Source organism: Sinohyriopsis cumingii, chromosome 15, assembly GCF_028554795.1.
Source record: "Sinohyriopsis cumingii isolate HCF-2022 chromosome 15, ASM2855479v2, whole genome shotgun sequence".
Lineage (NCBI taxonomy): Eukaryota > Metazoa > Mollusca > Bivalvia > Unionida > Unionidae > Sinohyriopsis > Sinohyriopsis cumingii.
Genome location: NC_142975.1, coordinates 138766893 through 138790965, shown reverse-complemented (window position 1 = coordinate 138790965; position 24073 = coordinate 138766893). Strand labels below are relative to the sequence as shown.

Here is a 24073-nt window from a genome sequence, read left to right as displayed (position 1 = left end):
TGTTCTTGAATTACATTTTTGACCTTCATCCTGGTTCTATTGTTTGTATCTTAGCTTCTTAGCTTCGGTTCGGGAGGTCGCAGGTTCAAAACACGACCGAGTCATACCAAAGACTTATAAAAATGGTAAAAACAGCTGCCTCGGTAGGCGCTAAGCATGAAGAGGTTAGTGTTAGGACTGTTCGGCCTGGTGTCAGGATAATGTGACTGGGTGGGAGATCATGCTACGTGACTGCAGCATGATGCCCCAGTGCTAGACATCACTATAAACTGCCAAACTGCAGACATCGTAGCGATATGATTTAATTTTTTTTAAAGCTGCGTTACAAGTCCAAATCACACACACATCACACACGCACATTTTTATATAATATTGTTTACAAGAAAAATTATTCATTCCTGTCTAACATCATGAAGTATATATTGTTGTGTACAGTTTTTCATCAATCTGGTTAAAATCATATTTTTTCTGTCCTACTGGAAGATCTGACGACGACCACTTAAGGGTCATGTTCTGGTGTCCTTGGAATTAGCCAATGGAAATGCAGCTTTCAAAAATCTGAAAGTGAATCAAATCGTTCGGTACACATTCATGCTCTTCATCCACACTGCTCAGTTTCCAAACGTGAAGATATAAGACTTCATCTAATTAGCTGATAAAATTAGCGATTATGGTAATAACATACAGTCGTAAGAGTAATTAGATACCTTATGTTCCTTTTCTAACAACGCATTGAAAAAGCCATAATCCATCGAAACAGCGCATGACGTAAGCAACGGAAACATTCCTTGCTTTGTTAACTGCTTTAAACATGACTGAAAAACCTGAATGCCCCTAAGATTTTCAGTGGTACTGTTGAACATAGCGCTATGTGAACAGAGCCAAATCGCATTCCATCGTGACTCAAAATCGTTAAAAATGTACTAAGTGTTAACGTTTTAACTATATTGCAAACAATATAAATTTGCAGAAAAATTTCAGAAATAAGTGTGCATTATTGTAACGTTGCAGATAATTCTACATATACGAACATCTTTTACATCTCATCAATAAGGTGTCAAAAATGTTCTCAGGATTTGACTACAACCAGATTATTTTTGGCCCACAATTTTCCTTGTATCGTCGCAATGCAAAAGAAGTTTCTGAAGACACTGTCAACTTTACGGAAGCAATCTTCAGCTGCAGAGCTATCTAAACGGAGAGTTGATGAACTCCGTGTAGTTTCTTGCAAGATGCTTCGGTCGATGGTGATGTTGCCGTGAGGGACAAAAGCACCGGAACCAATGGGTCTGAAGGGGAAGAGGATGCTCTCGGTGGATCAATTAGCAGATTTGTAGGTGTGCAACATGCGTGGTGGCTCCTTTACTCACAGGGGATATGAAGGGGAAATGAAGGTTCTCGATGGCTTCTTCAGCAAACTGAGAGGAGCGTGGCCATGCGACAAGAGGTATGGAACAGGAAAAACATTGTGATCGTCGACTAAATGCCACGAGATACATAAATACTCCGGTTTTAAATCAATATTAATCAATATCACTATCCGAGCGAAAATCAATAATAAATACATCTAACCTGCTGGTGAACCATACATTGATCATATTTGTTTATAAATGATATAGATTGATCTTCTATTGTGATATATCCATATATAAATCATATTTGTTTATAAGTTCCATACGTTGATTATTGTTTAGTTACTCGTTGAAGTTACATTTTGTGATTTGATCGATATAATTTTCTTATATCCTTTGTTGAACTCTATGTATCATTCTATTAAATCCATTGTTAGACTTTATGCTCACGAATATGGTGTCAGATTCATTGATCGTTCAACGAAGTTATAAATAAGCATCTCATTCACGAACATTTGTTCAGTGTCCTCGCTTGATCCAGTCTAACTCAAGCTTCATACTGTTAAATCTCGTTTTCATTTATTTTTGGAAGGTCTAATACTCGCGACTTAGTTACGATTCCTAGTTGGACCTATTTATAGCTCTTTAATCTGTTTAATTAAATTGATGTCATCTAATTGATTCATTATACGTCCACTTCAGGAAGCTGTGGTGTCGAGTCGGTCGCGAGTTATAAACCTGCTGTCGGATCAGCCGAAGTCGACTGCTGTGGCGTTTTCTTGAGGCAGGCACTTTACTCGAGTTGCCTCGGCACTACAAAGCCAACTTGTGTTGCTAAGTTACCAGATACAACAAAACATTCCACCTGCATTTGAATGCCTCTGCAGCTTGACCATTGATAGATTCAGATATTTTTTCTGGTTATATAAATATTTACTAGCATAAAAATCCTCAAGGTATATAGTAACAAGGTTTTATTCCTAACAATACACAATTGTACAAAACAAAAAAAAAACTGCAGAAATGCAAATTGCGTAGCAATTGAAGATACTTCATCACTGCAGAACTGCGGTACTCTAAATTCCGTGTAATGTTTTGTCCTTTTTATGATGATTGGGACTATTTCATAAGAAGAATATCAGTTGGCGAGGATCTTCAAAAAGTTCGGAGAGGGAAAGACAAGAGGTGGACAAAAGATAGTGATCAATCGACCACAATAAACTGATTTTAACGTGGTGGGTATTCCCAGTTTCCGACGGGATCTGTATGAGACATACACGACCTGTCCGGAAGCATCCGGAAAATAAATATAGTGGAAAGGGAGAGACAGGAAGCAAATTTAGGTTCTAATCTACTAGAATGTACTGAATTTTAATTATTCCTTTTACCTTTAATACGATTTGAGAATACGGTGGATACATTTTATTTCAGATCGTATGCAGAATGGAATTACGTTTGGTGCCATTATCTGAGGCAGTTGAAATAACTCCATGAAGAGGCCATTTTTCTCTCAACATATAATTGAGAATGGCAAGCTGTATGAATGCCATTATACTGTCAAAATATGCATTGTCATTCAGTTCTTACGACTAAGGAGATGTTGAGATGGCTAACTCGCCTATCCGAATATAGGTTCAAGTCCTCGACCCTCTAAAGTTAGCAGAACAAAAATGAAATTTTCTTTTGCAACCATTATATGTCACACTATCATGTAAATATCAAAATATCATGTATATGCCAAATTATCACGCATATGTCAAACTATTGTGTATATGTCCATAACACTGAAATAGTATAAGGTACTAAAATGACAGTTGATACTATATATATATATATATATATATATATATATATATATATATATATATATATATATATATATATATATAATGGTTATTAGCATGCATTAATATGATCTCAAACTGCTTCAAAAGACAAATATGTTACAAATAACTACTGTATTAAAAGTGAGTAATTCATTTTTAAAGACTTTTCTGTAAACAAAATTGGGGGGTAGGGGTATGAAGCAAATTTAGCTTGCAATGTTAATCTACATGTAATGTTATTATATGTGTTGTGTTGATTATACAAAATCAGTAAGATTAGAGCTCACACCGGCCCCGAATTGTACAGCAGAATACAGCAAATATTAATTGGAGAAAATCAATTTAGTATAGTACCCTTCTAGGTGTAAATGATGTCAGCAGTGTCGTAATCCTTCAAGCAATTTGAAGTTGAATAGAAAAAAAATCTTAATATCCTTCCCTATTGCTAGAGATAGAGTATCCGTCACTGATTACATTTCTCTCAAACGTTTTCGACACCTCTCTAACTCTTTTTACATCTGTCTCGAACTTCTCCTAAAATGTTCCTTGAAATCTGTATGTCTCGATTTTTGGACATATCTGCTCTACATTTTGCAATCTTTGTATGAATTTTCTAGCTTTGCGACTACATGCAAATTTTAAAGTAACTAATAGGTATAAAGTGACCCCTTAATATTTAAAACAGTAATATTTTACTTACCCTTTCGAGTAAGAGCTCTGGTCCTCAACTTTAACTGGGAGATTTCTCCAACAGAGAACATAGTCATCGCCCGTCTGTATAGTCCCAATGGATAATTATGTATAGGTATCCAAAATTTAAAAGTGGTAATACCCACGCTATGTCAGTATTGCACTCAGAATGTGGTTCGAACGTAAATCATCAAAAAATCTTTCCTACCGTGGTAAACGTTATGTTAAAGCATATTTTTAGAATATGGCACACTGCTGAGTGCATTCAATTCCAATATTATTAAATTAACTATATATTCAATGCATTCATATTTCTATAGGTTCCGTCTATTCTTTATAAGACAATTCAATTCTGTTGAAAGCGCGGCAGACACATAGTGTGCATATAGCGTATCAAGAAAGGGAAACACTTTATCCGTGCCTGCAAGTTTACCATGGTCTACGTAGGCGTCTACGTCTGGGATCTCTGTGTATATAATATAGTCTTTCCCTCAGATTTGTCCAGTAATTATGGTTTCGTATTTAATTATGCCTGGCTGTCAAATATACAAAACCAACCTATTTATGTGATGCATTACTGATGGGTTGCTAGCTTTCAGGCCAAGATATATCTCAGTAATGAGATAATGCCATGCTATTCATTCAATATTTGAAAAAGATCCCTTGTGTGATTCCGTCTAAGAAACGTTGTAAATTCGGCGGCTTTAACATAATATAATGTATTTCCTTTTCAACTAAATCAGTATTTTATCTTCACGAAAACGTAAGTAATTTCAGCGTGTTTAGTCGTCTTTGATTGAGTATAAACTTCTTTTCATGTTATTTCTGTTTGAAACGTTTAGACTTCTTTAATAAATTTATAGAACAGGTCATAGTCACATTCTTTCACATTACGGAACCGCAGATGTCGAAATGCCCGTGGAAACAAATGGACTGCATTGATCGTACTGTCAAGAGCTTTCCGCATAACAGTTTGTAATTGCTTGGAATCTTGGTTTACAAGCTTGCAGATCCTTTAGAACCATAGAATTTATATTGTACATAACATATGTACATAGTAATCATCTCTCAGAAAACAAGTATATGCCGTATGATAAAACAAAACCTATTTCTAGTCACCTTGCTGCTTTTAATCATTATGTCAGACTGCCAAGATAAAAGCTTGTGTGACATGCAAAGTCTTTGGGTCCGTCATGACTTGATGTTCTACAGTATCACATTTAACTTCGTTCTGCCCCCTCCAGTTCAAAACAGAAAGATGTGTGCGATGAAAATTTTCTGTACATCAGATGCCTCGAATGTTCAACCTTGTTCCACGAGAAAAACACAGTATTTTCGAAATCGTATCTGATATTAATTCTAAAACGTGACATTCGAAGAATCACTCAGATTCGCCCCTGAAAGACACAAACACTGATGGCTGAAATATCGTTAATACAAAGCTTTCAAAGCTCTATCTGTTCGTTCCCAGACTATCTGATAGTTATTGTCTAAGAGCATGGCACTTATCAGATTCGCAAACATCCTAGATATTAGCATCATTCTTTGAGTCTGAGATATTCCAAAAGGTAGCACTTGACTTTGAACGGTTTCCGAGAAATCAGTGCTAGCGTATTACTCGACAGGTGTTATTTCACCCAACAACAGAGACGGTATGTCTACGCCGAAGTGAGTTAGTCGCCGCTTTTGTATGTCTGTTTTGAACTAATTACCTTCCACTGACAGATATGCCTTTCTGCTTGCAGCTGTCACACAGACCCGAATCAGAAGCGCATTAGGTTTGTTTTAATCTTTGCTGTTTAACACGGTCAAGCTATTTGTATATGTAACTCACATTAATCATGCAGTAATGGATTAAAATAAAATTCCGATAATGACTGGCTAGGGAAGCGAAACCATCACACTCTGGCAACAGCCGATTGTTGATTATCTGTCGCGCAAACACAAAAGTCAAATTATTTAATCAAATCTTCTGACAAAGATAAGAAACGGAAATTTCACTAGTCATTCAAAACTCCGGCTTGATATTTTGTCAGGCAATGGAAATCTTTCCAGGTGATAATTTAATCGCATACTTGTGGTTTGAATGGATGTTATGGGTTACCATAATACAATTGAATTTACAAAATTAAATCTATTAGATTGCTTGCCTCTCCCAGCATTTAACTGTGGTGATGACAAGTAATCAAAAATGCAGCTAACTCTGACAGGTGCAGTGAGAAAGGTGCATTGTAATCGATTAGGCAGAAATTAAATGCTCAGTTGAAGAGGTTTCAAGTTATCATCACACTTTATAGAAACTTATAATTCCTTTTGTTTCGCCATTTACAGGGAAAGATCCGAGACTGCTGCTATCATTGGCGTTGGCGACAGAAGCACCCGCAGATTTATTTACGGGGTGGGGACAAACATGTATTGGTCAGCCAAAACATGTTTAGATGTGAAATGGGAGTGGGTGGGTTGAATCCACTGTGATTCCCACCCAAAAAGAATATATATATATATATATATATATATATATATATATATATATATATATATATATATATATATATATATATATATATATATATATATATATATATATATATATATATACACATTATCGGTATGAAAAGGACGTCATCTTATGTAACCATCACTGGCCCTGTGACCTGTTCAATGCCCCGGTCATATCTTAAAAAACCATTTCCACTCCACCCATAACGTGTGTGCATGTATATGGATATGCGTGTGTGTGTGTGATAAGTATTATTACTTTTGACATTTCTTCTTCTTCTTCTTCTTCTTATTATTATTATTATTATTATTATCCACTGCCTTCTTTCAAATCGACGGATATTGTGATACAGTTCTTCCTTCAATACGTATAGTAATGTTTTGCCGTTTTTTCTATACTATTAGATCCTTGTGGGGGTTCAAAAATAGTTCTATGGATGTAAATTGTGCCAAAGATTTTAAAATTTTCATCATACTCCCGAGGCGTAGAACTGAAGGGTAGGAGTCTCTCGCTTACGTCTTAGAAACGTTATGTGAGATCAATGATTCAAATCTCAAATTATCCCAGACTGCATTCCTTGGGACGATGACGCGTTACGTTTTCCTACTCTAGTAACGTAGTCGCTGGTAATAACAAACTACTGAAATCCCCACCCTATAATCATAGAAAGATTTATTGGACATATAGGTCAACTTAACGCTTTCAACCGACATTGAGTCTCGCTTCCATCCGTTATCTTCAAGAACTTAACCCCTTGGCCATAAATTAGAAAATTGTGAGATCTCATATATAAAAATATCACCTTTAGAGGCAACTGCGAATGAATTAATGAACGAACGACTAAATGAACGAAAGAATGAACGCGTGCATGCATGTATATATACATATCTGCTAAAATGCATCATAAACGATAATGTCTATAATATATATAGATAACCGTTAGAAGACATTTTGTCCAAAACTTGCTTGATGGAATTTGTTGACTAAATTTAATAGAAAGCATCTTGACATCAAAGGGTTTCAATTTTGTAAAATACACGAAGATCTGTTAGTAAATGCTTTAATACATAAACTTGTGACAGAATACCTACATAAAAAAGATATTTAAAGACTGTGCGAAAATAGATAAAGATGAAATAAATAGGACAAGTAGAAGAACAAAAACATCATGTGAAACGATTTTTTGCATATCATATACTTCTACTTAAAGTTCCTTACAAACTCAGATTTCCTGGCAGTTGACTATTAGGCACATGTTAACCAGATGTGCGATCTCAGGCCTACTTGGATCTCTTGTTAATTATTTGCAACATCCAGTATTTGATACAGCAAGAATGGATTCGCAGTGGGTATAAGTAATGTACTCACGTACTCCAAAGCAGAAGATATATGAAAAGACAACGAAGGTTCCTCATATTAAAAAAATATATTTTCTTATGTTTCGTATTCAGGCTCAAAAAAAAAACAGTAACACAAGAAAGAGTGAAAACAACAAGATTTGGAGCTTAACAATTTGTTTATTTCCCTGAAAAAAATACTGTACACAAAGAAGAACTTAAGGTTTTAAGAAGTAAATCCAAAAATAGTCCAATAATAACCCACGAATCAAATTTTTGATGCCCTAATACTGAAATGTTCTAACGAAATCAAGTTCGAGTCCCGACGAAGAATCCAAGATGGAAGGCGATGACATGTGCTGTATCCTGTACAGTGTTGAAGTCTACAGTTCCTCGTAGAAACAGAAGAAATAACACTCCGATGTTGGAAATCCGAATAAAATATTTAAGACATGTCTTTGTTCAAGAATTCTGTATGAGCACACATATATTTCTAGGAAAAAAGAATCAATTCTTTTGAATCTAAATAATTCGAATAAACGTTAAAATAACTCTAAACTGACAACAAAAGAACATATTGACATCAAGTATTATAAGCCCAGACTGGCATTATTTCTCTAAAACTATGGTTTTTGACCTGAATACTGCGCATAACAGATACCTGGATGAGGGTCACGTGATCATGTTTCCACGCACTCAAAACATGGCCCTGACGAAAACAATCATTGTACTCTTAAAATAAAATAAGAAAAGGTTGTTTACTTCGCTAAAAATATTTACAAGCCTATAGGTGGCGCTCTACAGTTTCGTATTTTGCATAAGGTTAGAATTTTAAGGAAAAAGAATTTCCCATGATTTCTTCACTGGTTATACTGGCTATATAATAAAGACTTTGTATATCTTAGGTGCTGTTAAAAGAACTTTTAATTCCCTTTATTTTGATATATGATTGATGGGTGTACTATGGGTTCTAGAGTATACAGCTTGGGCTCGCTTAAAATGTGCTCCTTTAAAAAAAAAACTGCTTGCTCCGCATGGTCATTTTCACTTCCTGGACTTCAGAGGTAAATTGTAGAAAAAAGAGCCGATAACTTTTTTTACTTTTCAGATATTTTGTACTTGGTTCATTGCACTTTCAGTAAATGCTATTGTCTACTTCAGCAAAATTCGTTTTCCCTATTTCAATAATTCAATAAATTTAGTGTACTTTTGATTAATTCTGGTTAATTTGTCAAGCACAGGGGAGCATCCATTTTGTTGTACCGTGTGCTTAGATCATGTACAATTTCCACAAGTACAGTATCCAAAGAAATGTCAGCCACATTACATAAAAGTAACATAGAGGTATGCCAACATTATCTCCATTGTGCATCTTACAAATGCAAACAACTTCACCTTACCTATGTCACTCTCTCAAAAGTTCAAATTAATTGGTGAGCGCCACCATAGTCACGTATTCAACACAGCCTCGGTCTTAGCCGTATTATTCCCACAATAACAATAAATATAAAATACTTGTGCACGTGACTTATTAATTTTGAATTAAGGTCGGGAACTAGGTCAGCTTTATGTACTTACAACTGAATCAATCAAGATTAAACTATTTTCTGAAAAAGATTCCGAATCACGTAAACAAGAATATACTATAATATCATGAAGAATAAAAATAAATGTTTAAAGCTGACAAACAAACAATAAGATTAAAATAAATATGAATTAAATCAGATGTACGTAACAATTTCCTGAATTTACTTCAAACTATAAAATTTGGAGACTCTCAAGAACTTGAAAAGCTCTTCAGCAACAGTTTCTTTAAGACATAAAAAGTGTATGATCGTTGTTCGCGTTTAACGATTGGACGACCGACACATTACAGAACAGTGGGTAAATAAGAAATATCGTTAAATGCAGTATTTTTTCTATCAAGCCTTTTTGTTTGAAAAACTTCTTGTAGAGTTTTGCATACTTTTGAATTGTAGGGAAAGAAGGATCGGAAGTACGATATTAACTGAGCATGGATCAAGTGACATAACTGCAATTTATTGGAAAATAATGGTTTGGCGGATTAGTTTATATTTTACATTCTGGAGTGGAATGAAACTTGATGTAAAAAAAAATTAAACCGGATAAAGTCTTAGTTGACAATCAGTAAGGGAATAGAGTTACGTTTTATGGTACTCATAGATGTATAACAAATGAATTCAGAAATTGTCGGTATTTATTTGTATAATTTAACGATCAACAAAGCAAGTATTGACAATAAGTTATAATAATGTTTGCATTGGAAATATTCCTTCAGAACTTTTGAAAGAGGGTTTGACGGCATTGCTTTTTCTTTGAAAATTAATTTGCACTGGGATTATTGTCGTTAGATCTGTATGACAAAAGCTCAATTCCAGCAATGTCAAGGAAGATATAATACGGCATGATCACGCAGCGATAATCAATACTTCCTTTCCACTTCTTCCTTGCTTAGCTCTGGAGACGATATAATGTACAAAGGCTTTATTTCTTTCTAATTTTCTTTGATTAGAACTACAAGTTTAATCAAGCTCAGCTTTCAGTTCTCGACAGTGTATGTACTTTATCTATAATTATATGTTATAAGGCATGCATAATAGCTTGCATTTTTGCTTGCATATAAAACCTGCTTGGCTTGAACATATATAATATATGATATGTAAAATAGTCAGCATTATATTTGCAGAGTTTAGTCTTTTTGAGCAATACAAAATACCTGATACCTGGAATTTTCAGGATCACATTGAGTTGTTTCGCAGCCTAAAGAATGAAACGAAGTCTAGACACGCGTCCTGCGGGGTTCCAGTATAAATTTTTCAATGAAAGGAAACGAGGCTTGCCGAGTTTCCTTTTAATGCAAAATTTATACAGCGAGTACATACTGTACATATATTTTATTTATATCGCATACAAAATGCACATATTTGCACTTTGAATGGGTTTAAAATATGCTCCGGGCAACTGTGTATTGACCAAGTGTATGAACTCATCACATCCCTGCGAATGTGTCCGCTACAAAAGATGTAGTTGTTCGATTTTTCATGTTGTTTACAATCACAAATACAAACTGATTAGTTGAATTATTTTTTTTTTTTTGGAGTTTCTATTTTTATTCACTTTTACTATATTCGTATAAGACACACTCATGATTTCAACCTGAAATATGGTTTTTATGAAGAAACTAGTGCACTACAAACACGATTAGCCTCTTGTACACTGAACTAGAGATGTCAGGCATTCACGTACTTGCGTATGGAAATTAGCTTGGAATATAAACTAAGCGAAATGACGAACCAACAAGAGGTACTTAACATATTTTAATATACAGACAGTTCATCTAGGTAATATTCTGCTTTAATTAACATTTCTAATGACTATATAAAATCTCTCTCTTTCTCTCTCTCTCTCTCTCTCTCTCTCTCTCTCTGAACCAGGAACTAGTCCACTGCTGGTAGGAAAAAATATATTTGCCAAGGATTTGCATACAAATAACTTACCTTTTTTTTCTTTTTTCTTTTTTTTTTTTGATTCGAGAAAAGGCTGGAAGATCTCAGAATATAGGGTGGGGATCTTACTGGTTTCCTAGTCATGACCCCGGCGCTGGGCGCCAGGGAATTAAGACAGACATGTGGGCATTACCCATGGATAATATTGGTTAAAACGTAAGCTACCTGTCTATTTTTACGCAGTGAGCATATACGAGTCCAAAGATTAAATTATACATTACAGTAAATGTACATTTCATTCAAAATATGCAGAAATTTGCGCGTGACCGCTGACCTTCGCTAACCTCTCCCAAGGGACTGAACTAATTTTGATAGAAATAACAATACCCATTCGCTCGGCATTAACTGTTGTAAGCTTCACAAAATTACAGCAAGAAGTGAGTCTGAGTTTTGGGCTTGTAAAACAAAAATTGTAACAGAGCTAACGCTGACGATATCAGCATAGTTATCTTGCATTTTATCCCAGAAAGGTGAACATTAAACAAATAGACTTGTCAGCTTGATACTATACTTGACAGTAAGACATAGACCAAGTGGAGATATTCCATCAGGTAAACCTTCGTTTATTGACAGTAAGACAGGGGATCAGTGACAATATTCCATAATGCAACCCTTCAGTTATTGACAGTAAGACATGGACCAAATGGAGATATTCCATCAGGTAAACCTTCGTTTATTGACAGTAAGACAGGGGATCAGTGACAATATTCCATAATGCAACCCTTCAGTTATTGACAGTAAGACATGGACCAAGTGGAAATATTCCATCAAGTAAACCTTCGTTTACTGACAGTATGACAGAGGATCAGTGACAATATTCCATAATGTAACCCTTATTGACAGTAAGACAGGGAATCAGTGACAATATTCCATAATGTAACCCTTCAGTTATTGACAGTAAGACGTGGACGCAGTGACAATATTCCATAATGCAACCCTTCAGTTATTTATTGACAGAAAGACATGGACGCATTGGAGATATCCCATGATGTAATCATTCAGGTATTCAGTGCAAATGTTGGTAAAATGTTGGTAAAACTTAGGTTTATGGTCAAAGTTTTCCAAGGCAAATACAGTCATGATAAGTCAATTTCCCGATGGAAACTTCCTTCGAATTTTGCCCTGTTAGTTTTGCTGGCCTTGTGTATAAATCTCATGATGCTGATTTTTCAGTATCTGCGTTATACACGTCATAGTGAATTTAGTGATAATCTCTGCTAATGAGAAGATAATTCAAATACTCCATGCTGTAATGGATTAAAGTTTAGAAATGTCTGATATTGACCAACTGGGAACAAAACTAATAAAGGTATAATCTAGTCTTGATTGTTGGTCTTTGTTGCTTTATTATCAAGAGAGTTTCATAAAAGTGCATATGTGAGTCAAATCATTTCATTACATTTCCACACATTGTTAAAACTCCTGCTTGATAGTTTCTATTAGCGGGGAAAGTAACGATCCTTTTAACGTGATAATTTTATCGCTGACGGACTTGTATCTGTACAACTGGTCATCATATTATTGATTCAATTAGTTTATAAATCCCAATAACTGCAATCTGATGTCATCACGCTCTGTTGTTTTAGTGACAATAATTAATAATAATTATGTTTCTGATAATCAAGTCGTATGTGAATATTTGTACATACTCTTCTTCTTTCCACTAATTCTCTTGTATCTTACCTAATTTTATATCATATTAAATATAACTGTTTCGTCTCTTCTTTAAAGATTTCACAGCACACCTGATCCACACGTAATTGTATTTGCTTTCACAACCTATATGACTGGCTGGATAGTAAAAAACGAATTCCCGAGATGGTCAAAATAGTGATGTTCTTTCCAAGAATGATATAGATTTTCCGATATTTTTCTTTTCTTTTGTGTCCACGTCGTAGGCAGTTGATTATGTTGCAGTCACTTTCAAACACAAGTGACCGCTTCTTCACTAATTAGTGATTTAGTTGCATACATTGGTTGTTGACATAATGAAGTGTTTGCTGAATTTTTCAAAATCCAATCAATTTACGGTCATACGAATGCAGAAATGAAATGACAGAAAATCATTTATATTCGCATTTATATAAATACTACTTTTGACAATGTGATGCAGTGTGGAAAAAGAAACACACCAGGAGTAAAAACTAATAATTAAAGCTAATTCAGAGTTTAACTTGATTCTAAAAGGTTAGGGAAAGATGGTTCTGTTGTTCTTAACGATATGCTGATTAACCTTCACCTCAACGATATGCCAATTTAACCTTCACCTCAACGATATGCCGATTTAACCTTCACCTCAACGATATGCCGATTTAACCTTCACCTCAACGATATGCAGATTTAACCTTCACCTCAACGATATGCAGATTTAACCTTCACCTCTACGAAGTATTAACATGTCTAAAACTCAGGTGACTTTACTGTCTTAATTTACTAAAAGAAAATCTGATTTTATTTTCAGGAAAAGCATAATAATTGAATCAAATGTTAAAATGCCATGATCTGGTGCAACAAATATGCTGCCATATACACAAGTCACGTGTCATACATGTTTGTTTCCTTTTATATTGATATTCTTGTCGCTGTTTGTTCAACTGGAGTAAGTTACATATAGAACAGTGCTTCAAACTGCATAGAGTGCTGCTGCAATGATGACAAAACTATAATTGGCTGAAACAAAATATTTACTTAGTATATCGTTTAGCTCATCGTTATAAACTCCACATACCTCCTTTATGTGTGGGATTGGTGCAAGAAAGTTTTATAGTTTGTTTCATGTCAATCCAAAGCTTAGATACGAACTGAATCTATATCGGTCACTAGAACTTGCATTATATCGTTATGCTTTCTTCTCAAAATACACCAAAATACATATATTCTCCAATTAGATTACTTCAACATATTAAATCTACTGTCATTTGTTTAATTTTTTTATTCCTAATTTTACGTATTTATATTCATACTAAGTAAAACCAGATCTTCATCTGTTACTGTTTTCTTGGTCTCCTCATCAATAATTCATTTTGACATTTAGAAATTTCTTTGCACTAGTATTTTTACCTGAGGTTCCAGAAGTCCTTCCCAAAATTGATAGTGGATTTCTTTTGTTTGATTCTGTTTATGGATGTGTGTGTGGGGGGGGGGAGGTCAAACAAGAAATATGTTCATTAAAGATTTTAGTGCATGAGTTCCGCTCGAAAAGGAAGCTGTCGATTTTGCAGTGAATTTCATATTTCTCTTTGCTTTCCAATGTAAGTCGCAGTTTAGGTACGTTTTGTTTCATTCATTTTCTGGGCACTATGAAAGTTCTTGAAGTTTTGATTACTCATCCATACTTGGCACAAGCGTTTAAGCTGCTTGACGATATATTTTGAAATCTCCTTGTAAGTGACGATATACTTCTAAATCAATTCTAAGAAATAGTCACTTTCATAATACCAACAGTTTATTCTACCCATCGAATTTGTAACGCATTTGGAGGTTCAAATTAATTTATCACCACGTATTGACAAGCGACCCGGCTATTTAAATTGTTACAATCTAGGTACATGGTGAAAGGCTTTGGTTCCACTAGTTGTATTCGCCATATGATACTAATTCCTTCTTGCCTTCAACTCTTATTAACCGAGAACATATCAGAATATGTCATCACTTTTGATTCCACGCATTTAGCCTCAAATCAATATCATGCACCAAATAGGCATCAATGTGATAATTACTACGAGGGAATGGTTTACAGCTTTTATCCATGCATTCCTACACTCCTCAAATAGTTCGGTATCAATGTGATAATTAATACGATGGGGCAGGATTACAGCTTTTATCCATGCATTCCTACACTCCTCAAATAGTTCGGTAAACATTAGTATACTTTTGACTTAATAGTGAAGATCAGCCGACGTGTTCAGATTAAGATAAATAACTACATCTAATGTATTCGTAAAAGACATTTGATATATTCCAATTGTTTGCAGAAAGAGAAAACATGAGATCAATAGTATCAATGTCTCATTAAAGTTTCCAAAACTAGCCTTGTATTAATATGGATAAATCACGTATCTAAAATATTTAGATTGTAGCCTTTGAAACCATCTCATCGTTTCATCAAATGATACTTCTGTCGAACTTTTTGTTTATTATTTCAATGATATGTCTTTAAACCGGAAGCTATTATAAACTATTGTCTTTTATCTGTATTTCGTTTCCCTTCTGTCTGAAAGTATCTACGATGAAATCCTTGCAAACTCATCTAAATTTATCATTATTGTAGGTTAGATAGTCTTACCGACTTATTGACTGTCATAACCGGACAAGTTAAGAATAAACAGTATGGATTACTCTTTATTTTTTTTATAATTTAATTTGCATTCGTTATGATCAGGATCTCTGTACTTAGCTGTTAAGAGCAGGTGGTCGCGAACACTATTACATGTTAATACGGATAAGGGCATATATTGGTCAAATATTTTTTATCGTCGTCTCTAAACAACATTACTTTTCATCTTTTTAGTTTATTTCTCCATTCAGCTGGTTTGCAATTTGACCACGGTCATCATAAAATACTCAGTTACAATATACTTTTCCTTAAACAATGTCTTTACATTTACCGTGAATTGGTTTAATGTTTATATAGAAACCGGACAATCGTATACTCATTATTCCCACTATGAAAACAAAGTCATATGGACAGCGTTCTTTTGCATACCAGGGCCCAGCAACGTGGAATGAATTGCCCACTGAACTTAGACACAAACACACAGTGATCCCATTCAAGAGTGCTCTCAAAACTCACTTATTTCGACTGCAAGAACAAACTTAAAGACCTAATAATGTTTCCTACCTTAAATATTTTCAGCATGTTTTTATGTTTTCTAATTTCATCGTGTTTGTTTTTCATATCATCATATCATTATATATGTTTTTTATCTAATAGGTGTTGTCTAATGTTGTAAAGCACTTAGAGCTTCTAAAGGTTAGGCGCTATACTAAGTCCTTATTATTATTATTATTATTATTATTATTATTATTATTATTATTATGTAGTAGTAGTAGTAGTAGTAGTAGTAGTAGCATGAACCAGGTGATAAAAGGAAGTTGGTCTGGTCTCTACAATTTTTTGATAATCATATCATTAAATATGTTTTCATGTTATAGGTGTTGCTTAATGTTGTAAAGCGCTTAGAGCTTCTAAAGATTAGGCGCTATACAAAGTCCTCATTATTATTATTATTAAACCTGTTCACTATATTTTTCTGTGTTTCCATTATATTTTTTTTTCATCATTTGTAGAATGAACCATTATGCTTTCCGAGTCACGGTAGAAAATGAATCTGTTCTGGGCAAAATGCTTATTGTGATGCCGTTTGTATAGCATTATTATTTATTTTCATTTCATTTTTTGGGGTGAAGAGATGAAATTTAAGTACTTTTTTTACTTATGTACATTGGTCAATTGTGTGTCTGTGAATTGACAATCTAATTGAAATTTACTTCTTTGTTGTTGTCGTATCCACCTTACAGCTTTGGCTAAAGTGGACTAAAATATCAGCTTGTTTTCCTTTCCTGTCTTTCATTACCCTGTCCGCTTTAATACACTTTTCTTCCACTGTCTCATACATATTACCAAGTATAACAAATACATATTCACATTTCATGTTTAACAATACTCTCCTTCCCACCCACCCCCAATGTTTTACCAAAGATATTTCTAACCAATTGCTCTATCTATCTAGTTGTATCTTTTTGGCATTTGAGGGCTTGTTTCGACCTTAATTTACATTGGCTGGATAAAAAAAGAAACTTTTCTTATTGTCACCTTGATATGTAGGTATGTCGGTTTTTGTTTTCAACCCAATCACAAAGGCTATGTACGATCTTAGCTTAAGCGGTTTAAATTTATCTATATTGATCGAGTGATCTTCGATTCCGTGAAACGTTAACTTTGTGTATCGGATATTTTATTAATGCAGTTGGGTAGAAATATCGTTGAACAGTGCGTCATATATCAAAGTAATCTTTAGTTCTTTTTTAGGATAGCCCTTTAAGATAAGTTGAATAATAAAATATATTTGCTTCTTTTCCTTTTAAACATTTTTCATGCCGAGGGCCGTCCTCTTAGTTAAACTGTTTGTGTAATTTACCTAGTACTGAATCAACGTATGAGTTTCCCGTTAAAAAAAAAAAAGAACCATGCAGAATGCATGCCTGTAGAACACGAACGCAAACAAATAAAGGACAACATGAAAGATGAGAAAGAAAAAGTCTTTGGTTAGATAATTTCATTTAACAAACCTCCTGTTACTTATCAGCCTTAGCTGTATCATTTACACAGGTGGCATGACTGAAGCAACAAGCTGTTCAACGTTCTAAACAAGAACTCTGTCGAGCTACAGTATGCAAACAAACTCGACGTCATATCAGCTATCAAATCCTGACATTTTGTAGTTTGCATGTTTTTACAGTTCAACATAATTGTCAAACCAAGTGCCTTCCATCGATATCATCGAACATTTACCTAACATTACAGTTAAATCATGGCAGTAATATCCCGGTATATTGACAACTTTGTTCACCTTTTGTGCTGAATGAACCGGAAAGATTTTGCAAAGCAAATGTCTGTCTCAAAGAGTCCAATAAACATTATTCACCGAATATTGTTAGAAGCAGGATTAATAGTCAATAATAGTATGGTACTGGAGAAATTATCGGGTACGAGACAAGCCTACAACGTATATGTTCTCATGGTGGTATTCTAAAATTGCTCACACCAGTCTAAAATTAATCGTACCAGTCTCTATATGCGATATCACAACATATTATTTAATTGTACATTGTCAACTAGTACAATAGTTTCATAAACGTCGATTCTTTCATTCTATCAGCTCTTTTTTTTACCTAACCATTCTCACAAAGTCTGCAAAGTTGTTGTCCTGCTGCGTAAAAATGGCATTGTTCTTCGAGAAGTTCAAAAGAAAAATTATTACCAGACAATCAATATTTTCTACAATTCCAATGATTTTATGTGGTATGTTAAATTTTGGTTATTTTACCAACAATTAAAATTCTCAATTTCCAGCATATTGGAAAACAAAGTTGCAGTTATACAAAAGTTCCTGGAAAGATAAACTTCTGCATACCAATCATGTAATACTTTTCCCCGCCCAATATGCGTTGTTTTCCGGGCAAAAATTTGTGAAAATAAAACAGTATTTATACATTTCGAGTAGCACATATTAGCATGGGGCGCTCGCGGAAATTGTTCGTGGGTGTGGGGAGGCAAACATGTACTGGTCAGCTGTAAGTTTTACGCATGTAGACCAAAACATTTTTAGAGGTGATATCCCTGGGAGGGAAGGGGCAAGTGCACCCTTGCCCCTATGAACGGGCGCCTTTGCATATTAGCATAGTTGAATGCTGGTATTGATTTATCTAGCCATGGGCGAATGTTGGGGTGAATATTTACAATGGGTACAATAAAAACGTTTTCTTACCGAAATATTTTGATTTTGTACATCTATTAAAAAAGAAGGTTATGCCTCCAACAACCTCGCGACGCGAAACCCACCAGCAGTTAATTGACCTTTCTCAAACACGTCTAACTTGATTTTACATTCTTAAATTCATTTTGCAGGAAAGGAATATATAAGGCTACATTAGGTTTGAACGAGCATAATCCATCAAATCCATTAATGGATAATTATTGTATGACATAATCCATTAAAACTAGCTATCTCCCAACACCTCTCTCTCTCTCTCTCTCTCTCTCTCTCTCTCTCTCTCTCTCTCGGGCGGGGGGAGGGCGAGTGGCCGAGTGGTCTAAAGCACTCTCCGTTACGGATCACTGCCATCTCACCTCCGTCTGCGTGGGTTCGAGTCTAGGATTCGGATAACGTGGGTATGTGGGAAAGTTTGCCAGTAGCTTCTCGCGGGTCGGGGGTTCTTCCCAGGGTTTTACCGGGTTCTTCCTCTACCATTAATACTGGCCGCCCCACAACAACAACAACTCTCTCTCTCTCTCTCTCTCTCTCTCTCTCTCTCTCTCTCTCTCTCTCTCTCTCTCTGGAACTAAAACTATTTGTTACATAAGCTGTTCATTTTCATGCATGTGAAATTTAATGTCCTGGAAAATGTCACTTCTGAGTATCACTAGCACAATAAATATCAATACCTTTTAGTAAATTTGGATCTGTACAAGAGTATTGCTGATGAGCTTAAACCTTGCGAATCAATACGAATGGAATGTTTGTCAAAAAATAATGAAATATGCCTTCAATAGCGTGGCCCAGATAAGCCTTCCTTAGAAAAGTCAAGAAGGTTATGTCCCGAAATATGAAACAAACATGACGAGAAAGACATGAGATTAAGCTATTAGATGGCAACAATCGCAAGAAAAGCCAACTGCATTTTTTTCGATAAATGTATTTTAATGGATCTCTGTGTAAGAAGCAAACTATACCTTGACGTGCAATGAACTCGTACGCAGATAGCTATCGTTATGCATAAGTCAACGGAGAGAGGCGAAGTTAATGGTCAGCGAGCGGACTCGCGACCAGATGGGTGCATGTGACATATCCCACTATTAGATCAGCCTGGACTGGCGACCGTGGTGTGCCGCTGAGCAAGGCACATGATTACTCCGGTAGCCAAGTCACGATATAACTTTTACGCGTTGCTGTGCACAAAATCGATATGTTAATCTGTCGTTAGATAACCAGTAATGTTTGAACTAAACTATATCGCGTGCAGGGGACACTGATGGCAGCATTTAGCCTAGATACTTGCAGATGATTACAAATAGGCTTCATTTTAATTTCCCTTTTAAAACCTTCATACATTATCTAGGAAGCAGTGAGGTAAATCGGTAAAATAACACATTATCTCTTGGCAATATGATGAGATAATATTTTTCCTACCGTTATCCCGTCCAGGATTCCGTACTTTATTTCCTCTTGTGATTAAAGATGACTTTTCTCCGTTTGCATGAACAGAAAGGTAAAATTTTCTTATTGCTGTGATTTAATTGTAATAGCGGGTAATAGTTAAGAATATTTGCGTAATAATTGATTCAAGCTAAAATTATATCCATGAAGGACTAGAGGCACGAAACAACAGCATCATTTGGTAACGAGTACAAGATGCAAATATAATCATTTTACTGCATTGTTTAAAAAATTAAGTGCATATCTGGCTTTCGTATTTTATTAATGTAGGAGTTTCTAAACTTTAATCTCCACTGGCAGATGTCCATTTCAAGTAATTGACATTAGATAATAGAGATTTGCACGCGTTATAATTAACTGTCAGGATGATGACCAAGCCGTAATAACAGGCAGCTCTAACTCGTACAATTAAACATAAAATACTGATAATAATAATAATAATAATAATAATAATAATAATAATAATAATAATAATAATAACAACAACAACAACAACAACAATAATAATAATAATAATAATAATAATAATAATAATAATAATAATAATAATAATAATGATAATAATGATAATTTAAAAAAATCTTATCATTCATTACTGAGTTCAAGGAAAACTCATATGTTCTTTGCAATACAATTTCGTGACATCATTTATTTAAGAATCGAGTCACACACAATATAATCATTAACTAAAACACACATACACACACGCAGACACACACACACACACACACACACACACACACACAAATGCATATAAGTTCTTTAGATACATTGCTACCTTTTTCACGATCTGTCCAAAAAGGAAGACCTTTTAATTTTCTAGTGAATAATGTGTTTCGACTATATATATATATATATATATATATATATATATATATATATATATATATATATATATATATATATATATATATATATATATATATCCAAAGATCCAAATATGAATAAGAAGTTTTACGTCAATGATAATAGTTTGTGTTTTCAACAGTTAAAAAACGAGCGAGCAGATGAAATACTCTATTTTTAAAAATATATTTTGCTTCTCTTCATATTGCACTTTGATATAGTGTACCCTAAATAATTTAGATAAGACATAATGTGGTCGTTTCTATAATTGTTACATATCGAAATCTTTGAGTTACGTTTTGTGTAAAAAATGCTTTCATGTCATTAACGACATAAGTTTTGCAATTGATGTATATCTGATACAGGGGCCTCGAGTGGCCGAGTGGTCTAAAGCGCTCTCCGTTACGTATCACTGCCATCTCACCTCTGTCTGCGTGGGTTCGAGTCTCGGATTCAGCCAATGTGGGTATGTGAGAAAGCTTGTCAGTAGCTTCTCGTGGGTCGGTGGTTCTTTCCGGGGTTTTCCCGGGTTCTTCCTCCACCATTAAATACTGGCCGTCATGTATAGCCTTTCGTGTGCTGAAAAATGGCGTTAAACCCTACAACAACAACAAGATCTGACACATACATACATACATACATACATACATACATACATACATACATACATACATACACAATTTGGAAAAGCGCAACATAACAATATTTAATTTATATTTTCTATGTTTGAACGGAAAGTTTAGCACGTTATTGATTATATCACTCTGAGGAAATGGGATTTAAATTCTTTTCACACTGGACTGGTTTGGCGGGTATCGAATGCAAGGCCCTTAGGTTACAAGTGTCACGTTCTACAAAATGGGCTACCTTTGCTTCCATAACAGAAGAGGCAAAAGCATGCATACACAACTTTGTGTGCGCGCTAGAGTAACAGCATGTCACCTGACGGAGACTAAATGTATTTTCGCATAGTGATTACTGTGTAATTTCAGGATGATATTGTTTTCTGAAACACCAGTAAACAGCTTTTACATTTTTCGATACAATCCCATAATAAAACTTGCACTAATGGAAATCACCGCATTTGTTTATTTGCTTGTACGTGGCTTAATATGCACACTATGGAAGTGTAATGGTGTCAGCAATCTTTCACATAAGAACATTTAATTATTTTTATTTTAAATTACATATTAAATTAGCACATGTGCGTAAACCAGTATATGTCAGCTCATGATTGCGATCGACTGACCACCATATTTTAACGGTCTTGTCATCACGAAAATAATACATTCATCGCTTTTAGTGGTGTGATGTGAGTTGGATTTTTAACGTAGCTTTAACACTTTTTCAGTCATATCGCTACGATGTCTGCAGTGTGGCAGTTTATAGTGATGCCTAGCACTGGCGCATCATGTCGCAGACGTGTAGCGTGATGTCCCACCCAGTCACGTTATCAGTGATAACCAGGCCGACCAGTCCTAACTCTAACCTCTTAATGCTGAGCGCCAAACGAGGCATCTGTTAGTACTATTTTTGTAAGTCTTTGGTATGACTCGGCCGGGGATCGAACCCACGACCTTCCGCATCTGAGGCGGACGCTCGAACCCCTAGGCCACCGGAGCTGTCGCTTCAGGTGGAATATTACTACACACACACACACACACAGATATATATATGTATATATATGTATATATATGTATGTATATATATATATATATATATATATATATATATATATATATATATATATATATATATATATATATATATATATATATATATATATATATATATATATATATATATATATATATATATATATATATATATATATATATATATATATGTATATATGTATATATATGTATATATATGTTGTTAAAACTAACTGTTATTATTAGGAGCTAATGTTTCTTACAATATAATACAAATCTGACTCTACATAAAATGTGTTAATGTCTGTGTGTACTATCCCAAAACAAATCAAAGTATTTAGACAATCGAACTCGAGAATGATCTTGTGATGATTTGAATCAGCATTGGAAATAAAGGATGGCGCTACTGTCAAAATTATGTTTATAGCACAAATCTTCACAATGTTATCAGTTCATTGTTACGTTACTATTATGACATCATTCTTTAGAACTTTGCAGCTTGGTACTATAAACTACGGAAGATCATATTCAGGACTATGATATATACATTCTTAGTAGTAAAGGGGGCACACTGGGATATCAGACATGTTCAAAGAAGTGGTTTGCAGTTGGGGGTCAATGGAAATTTAACATGGGAATGGCACTAGTCCGACAGTGGGAAATTAACATGGAAATGGCACTTTGGGACAATGGAAATTCCTGTGTTAAATGTTACTATAGGGTTAACATGGATGGGACCATTGAGACTCAAGACGTCACGGCAATTGGAACTGTGTTATAAGTGGCTGACATCAATTTGGGCAACATAGTAACATTATTAGAAGTGACTGACCTCAAACTGCATACGTGTGTACTCAGTACCAGTTGCATAATGACTATATTTTTGTATTCGAGATTTATATAAAAGCATAATTTTGACCAATAATGATGTTGGCAGTATTCATAAATTTGTATAATTCTAATGATGCTATAAATAACTATAATCAAGGAAAAGACCAATGCCAAAATGGATGTGACTAAAGAAAACGCTAAAAGTACGAAACTGTCCTAGAATTTAACGGAGAATAAGCATATCCAGGAAAATTAGATTACATAGGTTAAGACTAAAAGTAGTACTAAAATTACGACATCATCGCGGATTATAGCGGAGACAGAGAACATCTGGAACATTACTATTCAAATAGTTCAGGCTAAAAGTAACGCTAAAATTACGAAATTGACCAGAATTTAAAGGACACTAAACATACCCCGGAACATGATTTGGTTTAGTCTTAAAGTAGTACTAAAATTACTATAATGTCCCAGACTGAAGTGGGAAAAACTCCGGAAGATGATATTTAAATTGACTTGAACATTACACTAAAATTCCTCAAATCTAGCGGACTTGAATGGAAACTGATT

General features: G+C 34.6%; 1 protein-coding gene across 1 annotated transcript in view; it reads right to left on the bottom strand.

Annotated features, from left to right (window-relative positions):
* The window catches only part of LOC149782895 (short transient receptor potential channel 7-like), a 129157-nt gene extending 123518 nt beyond the window's left edge, over positions 1-5639 (bottom strand). Inside the window, exon 1 of the mRNA XM_089934443.1 lies at positions 3879-5639. Coding sequence (XP_089790569.1) covers positions 3879-3945 — 67 coding nt within the window. The 5' untranslated portion in view covers positions 3946-5639. The remainder of the gene's footprint in view (positions 1-3878) is intronic.
* Positions 5640-24073: the final 18434 nt, after the last annotated feature.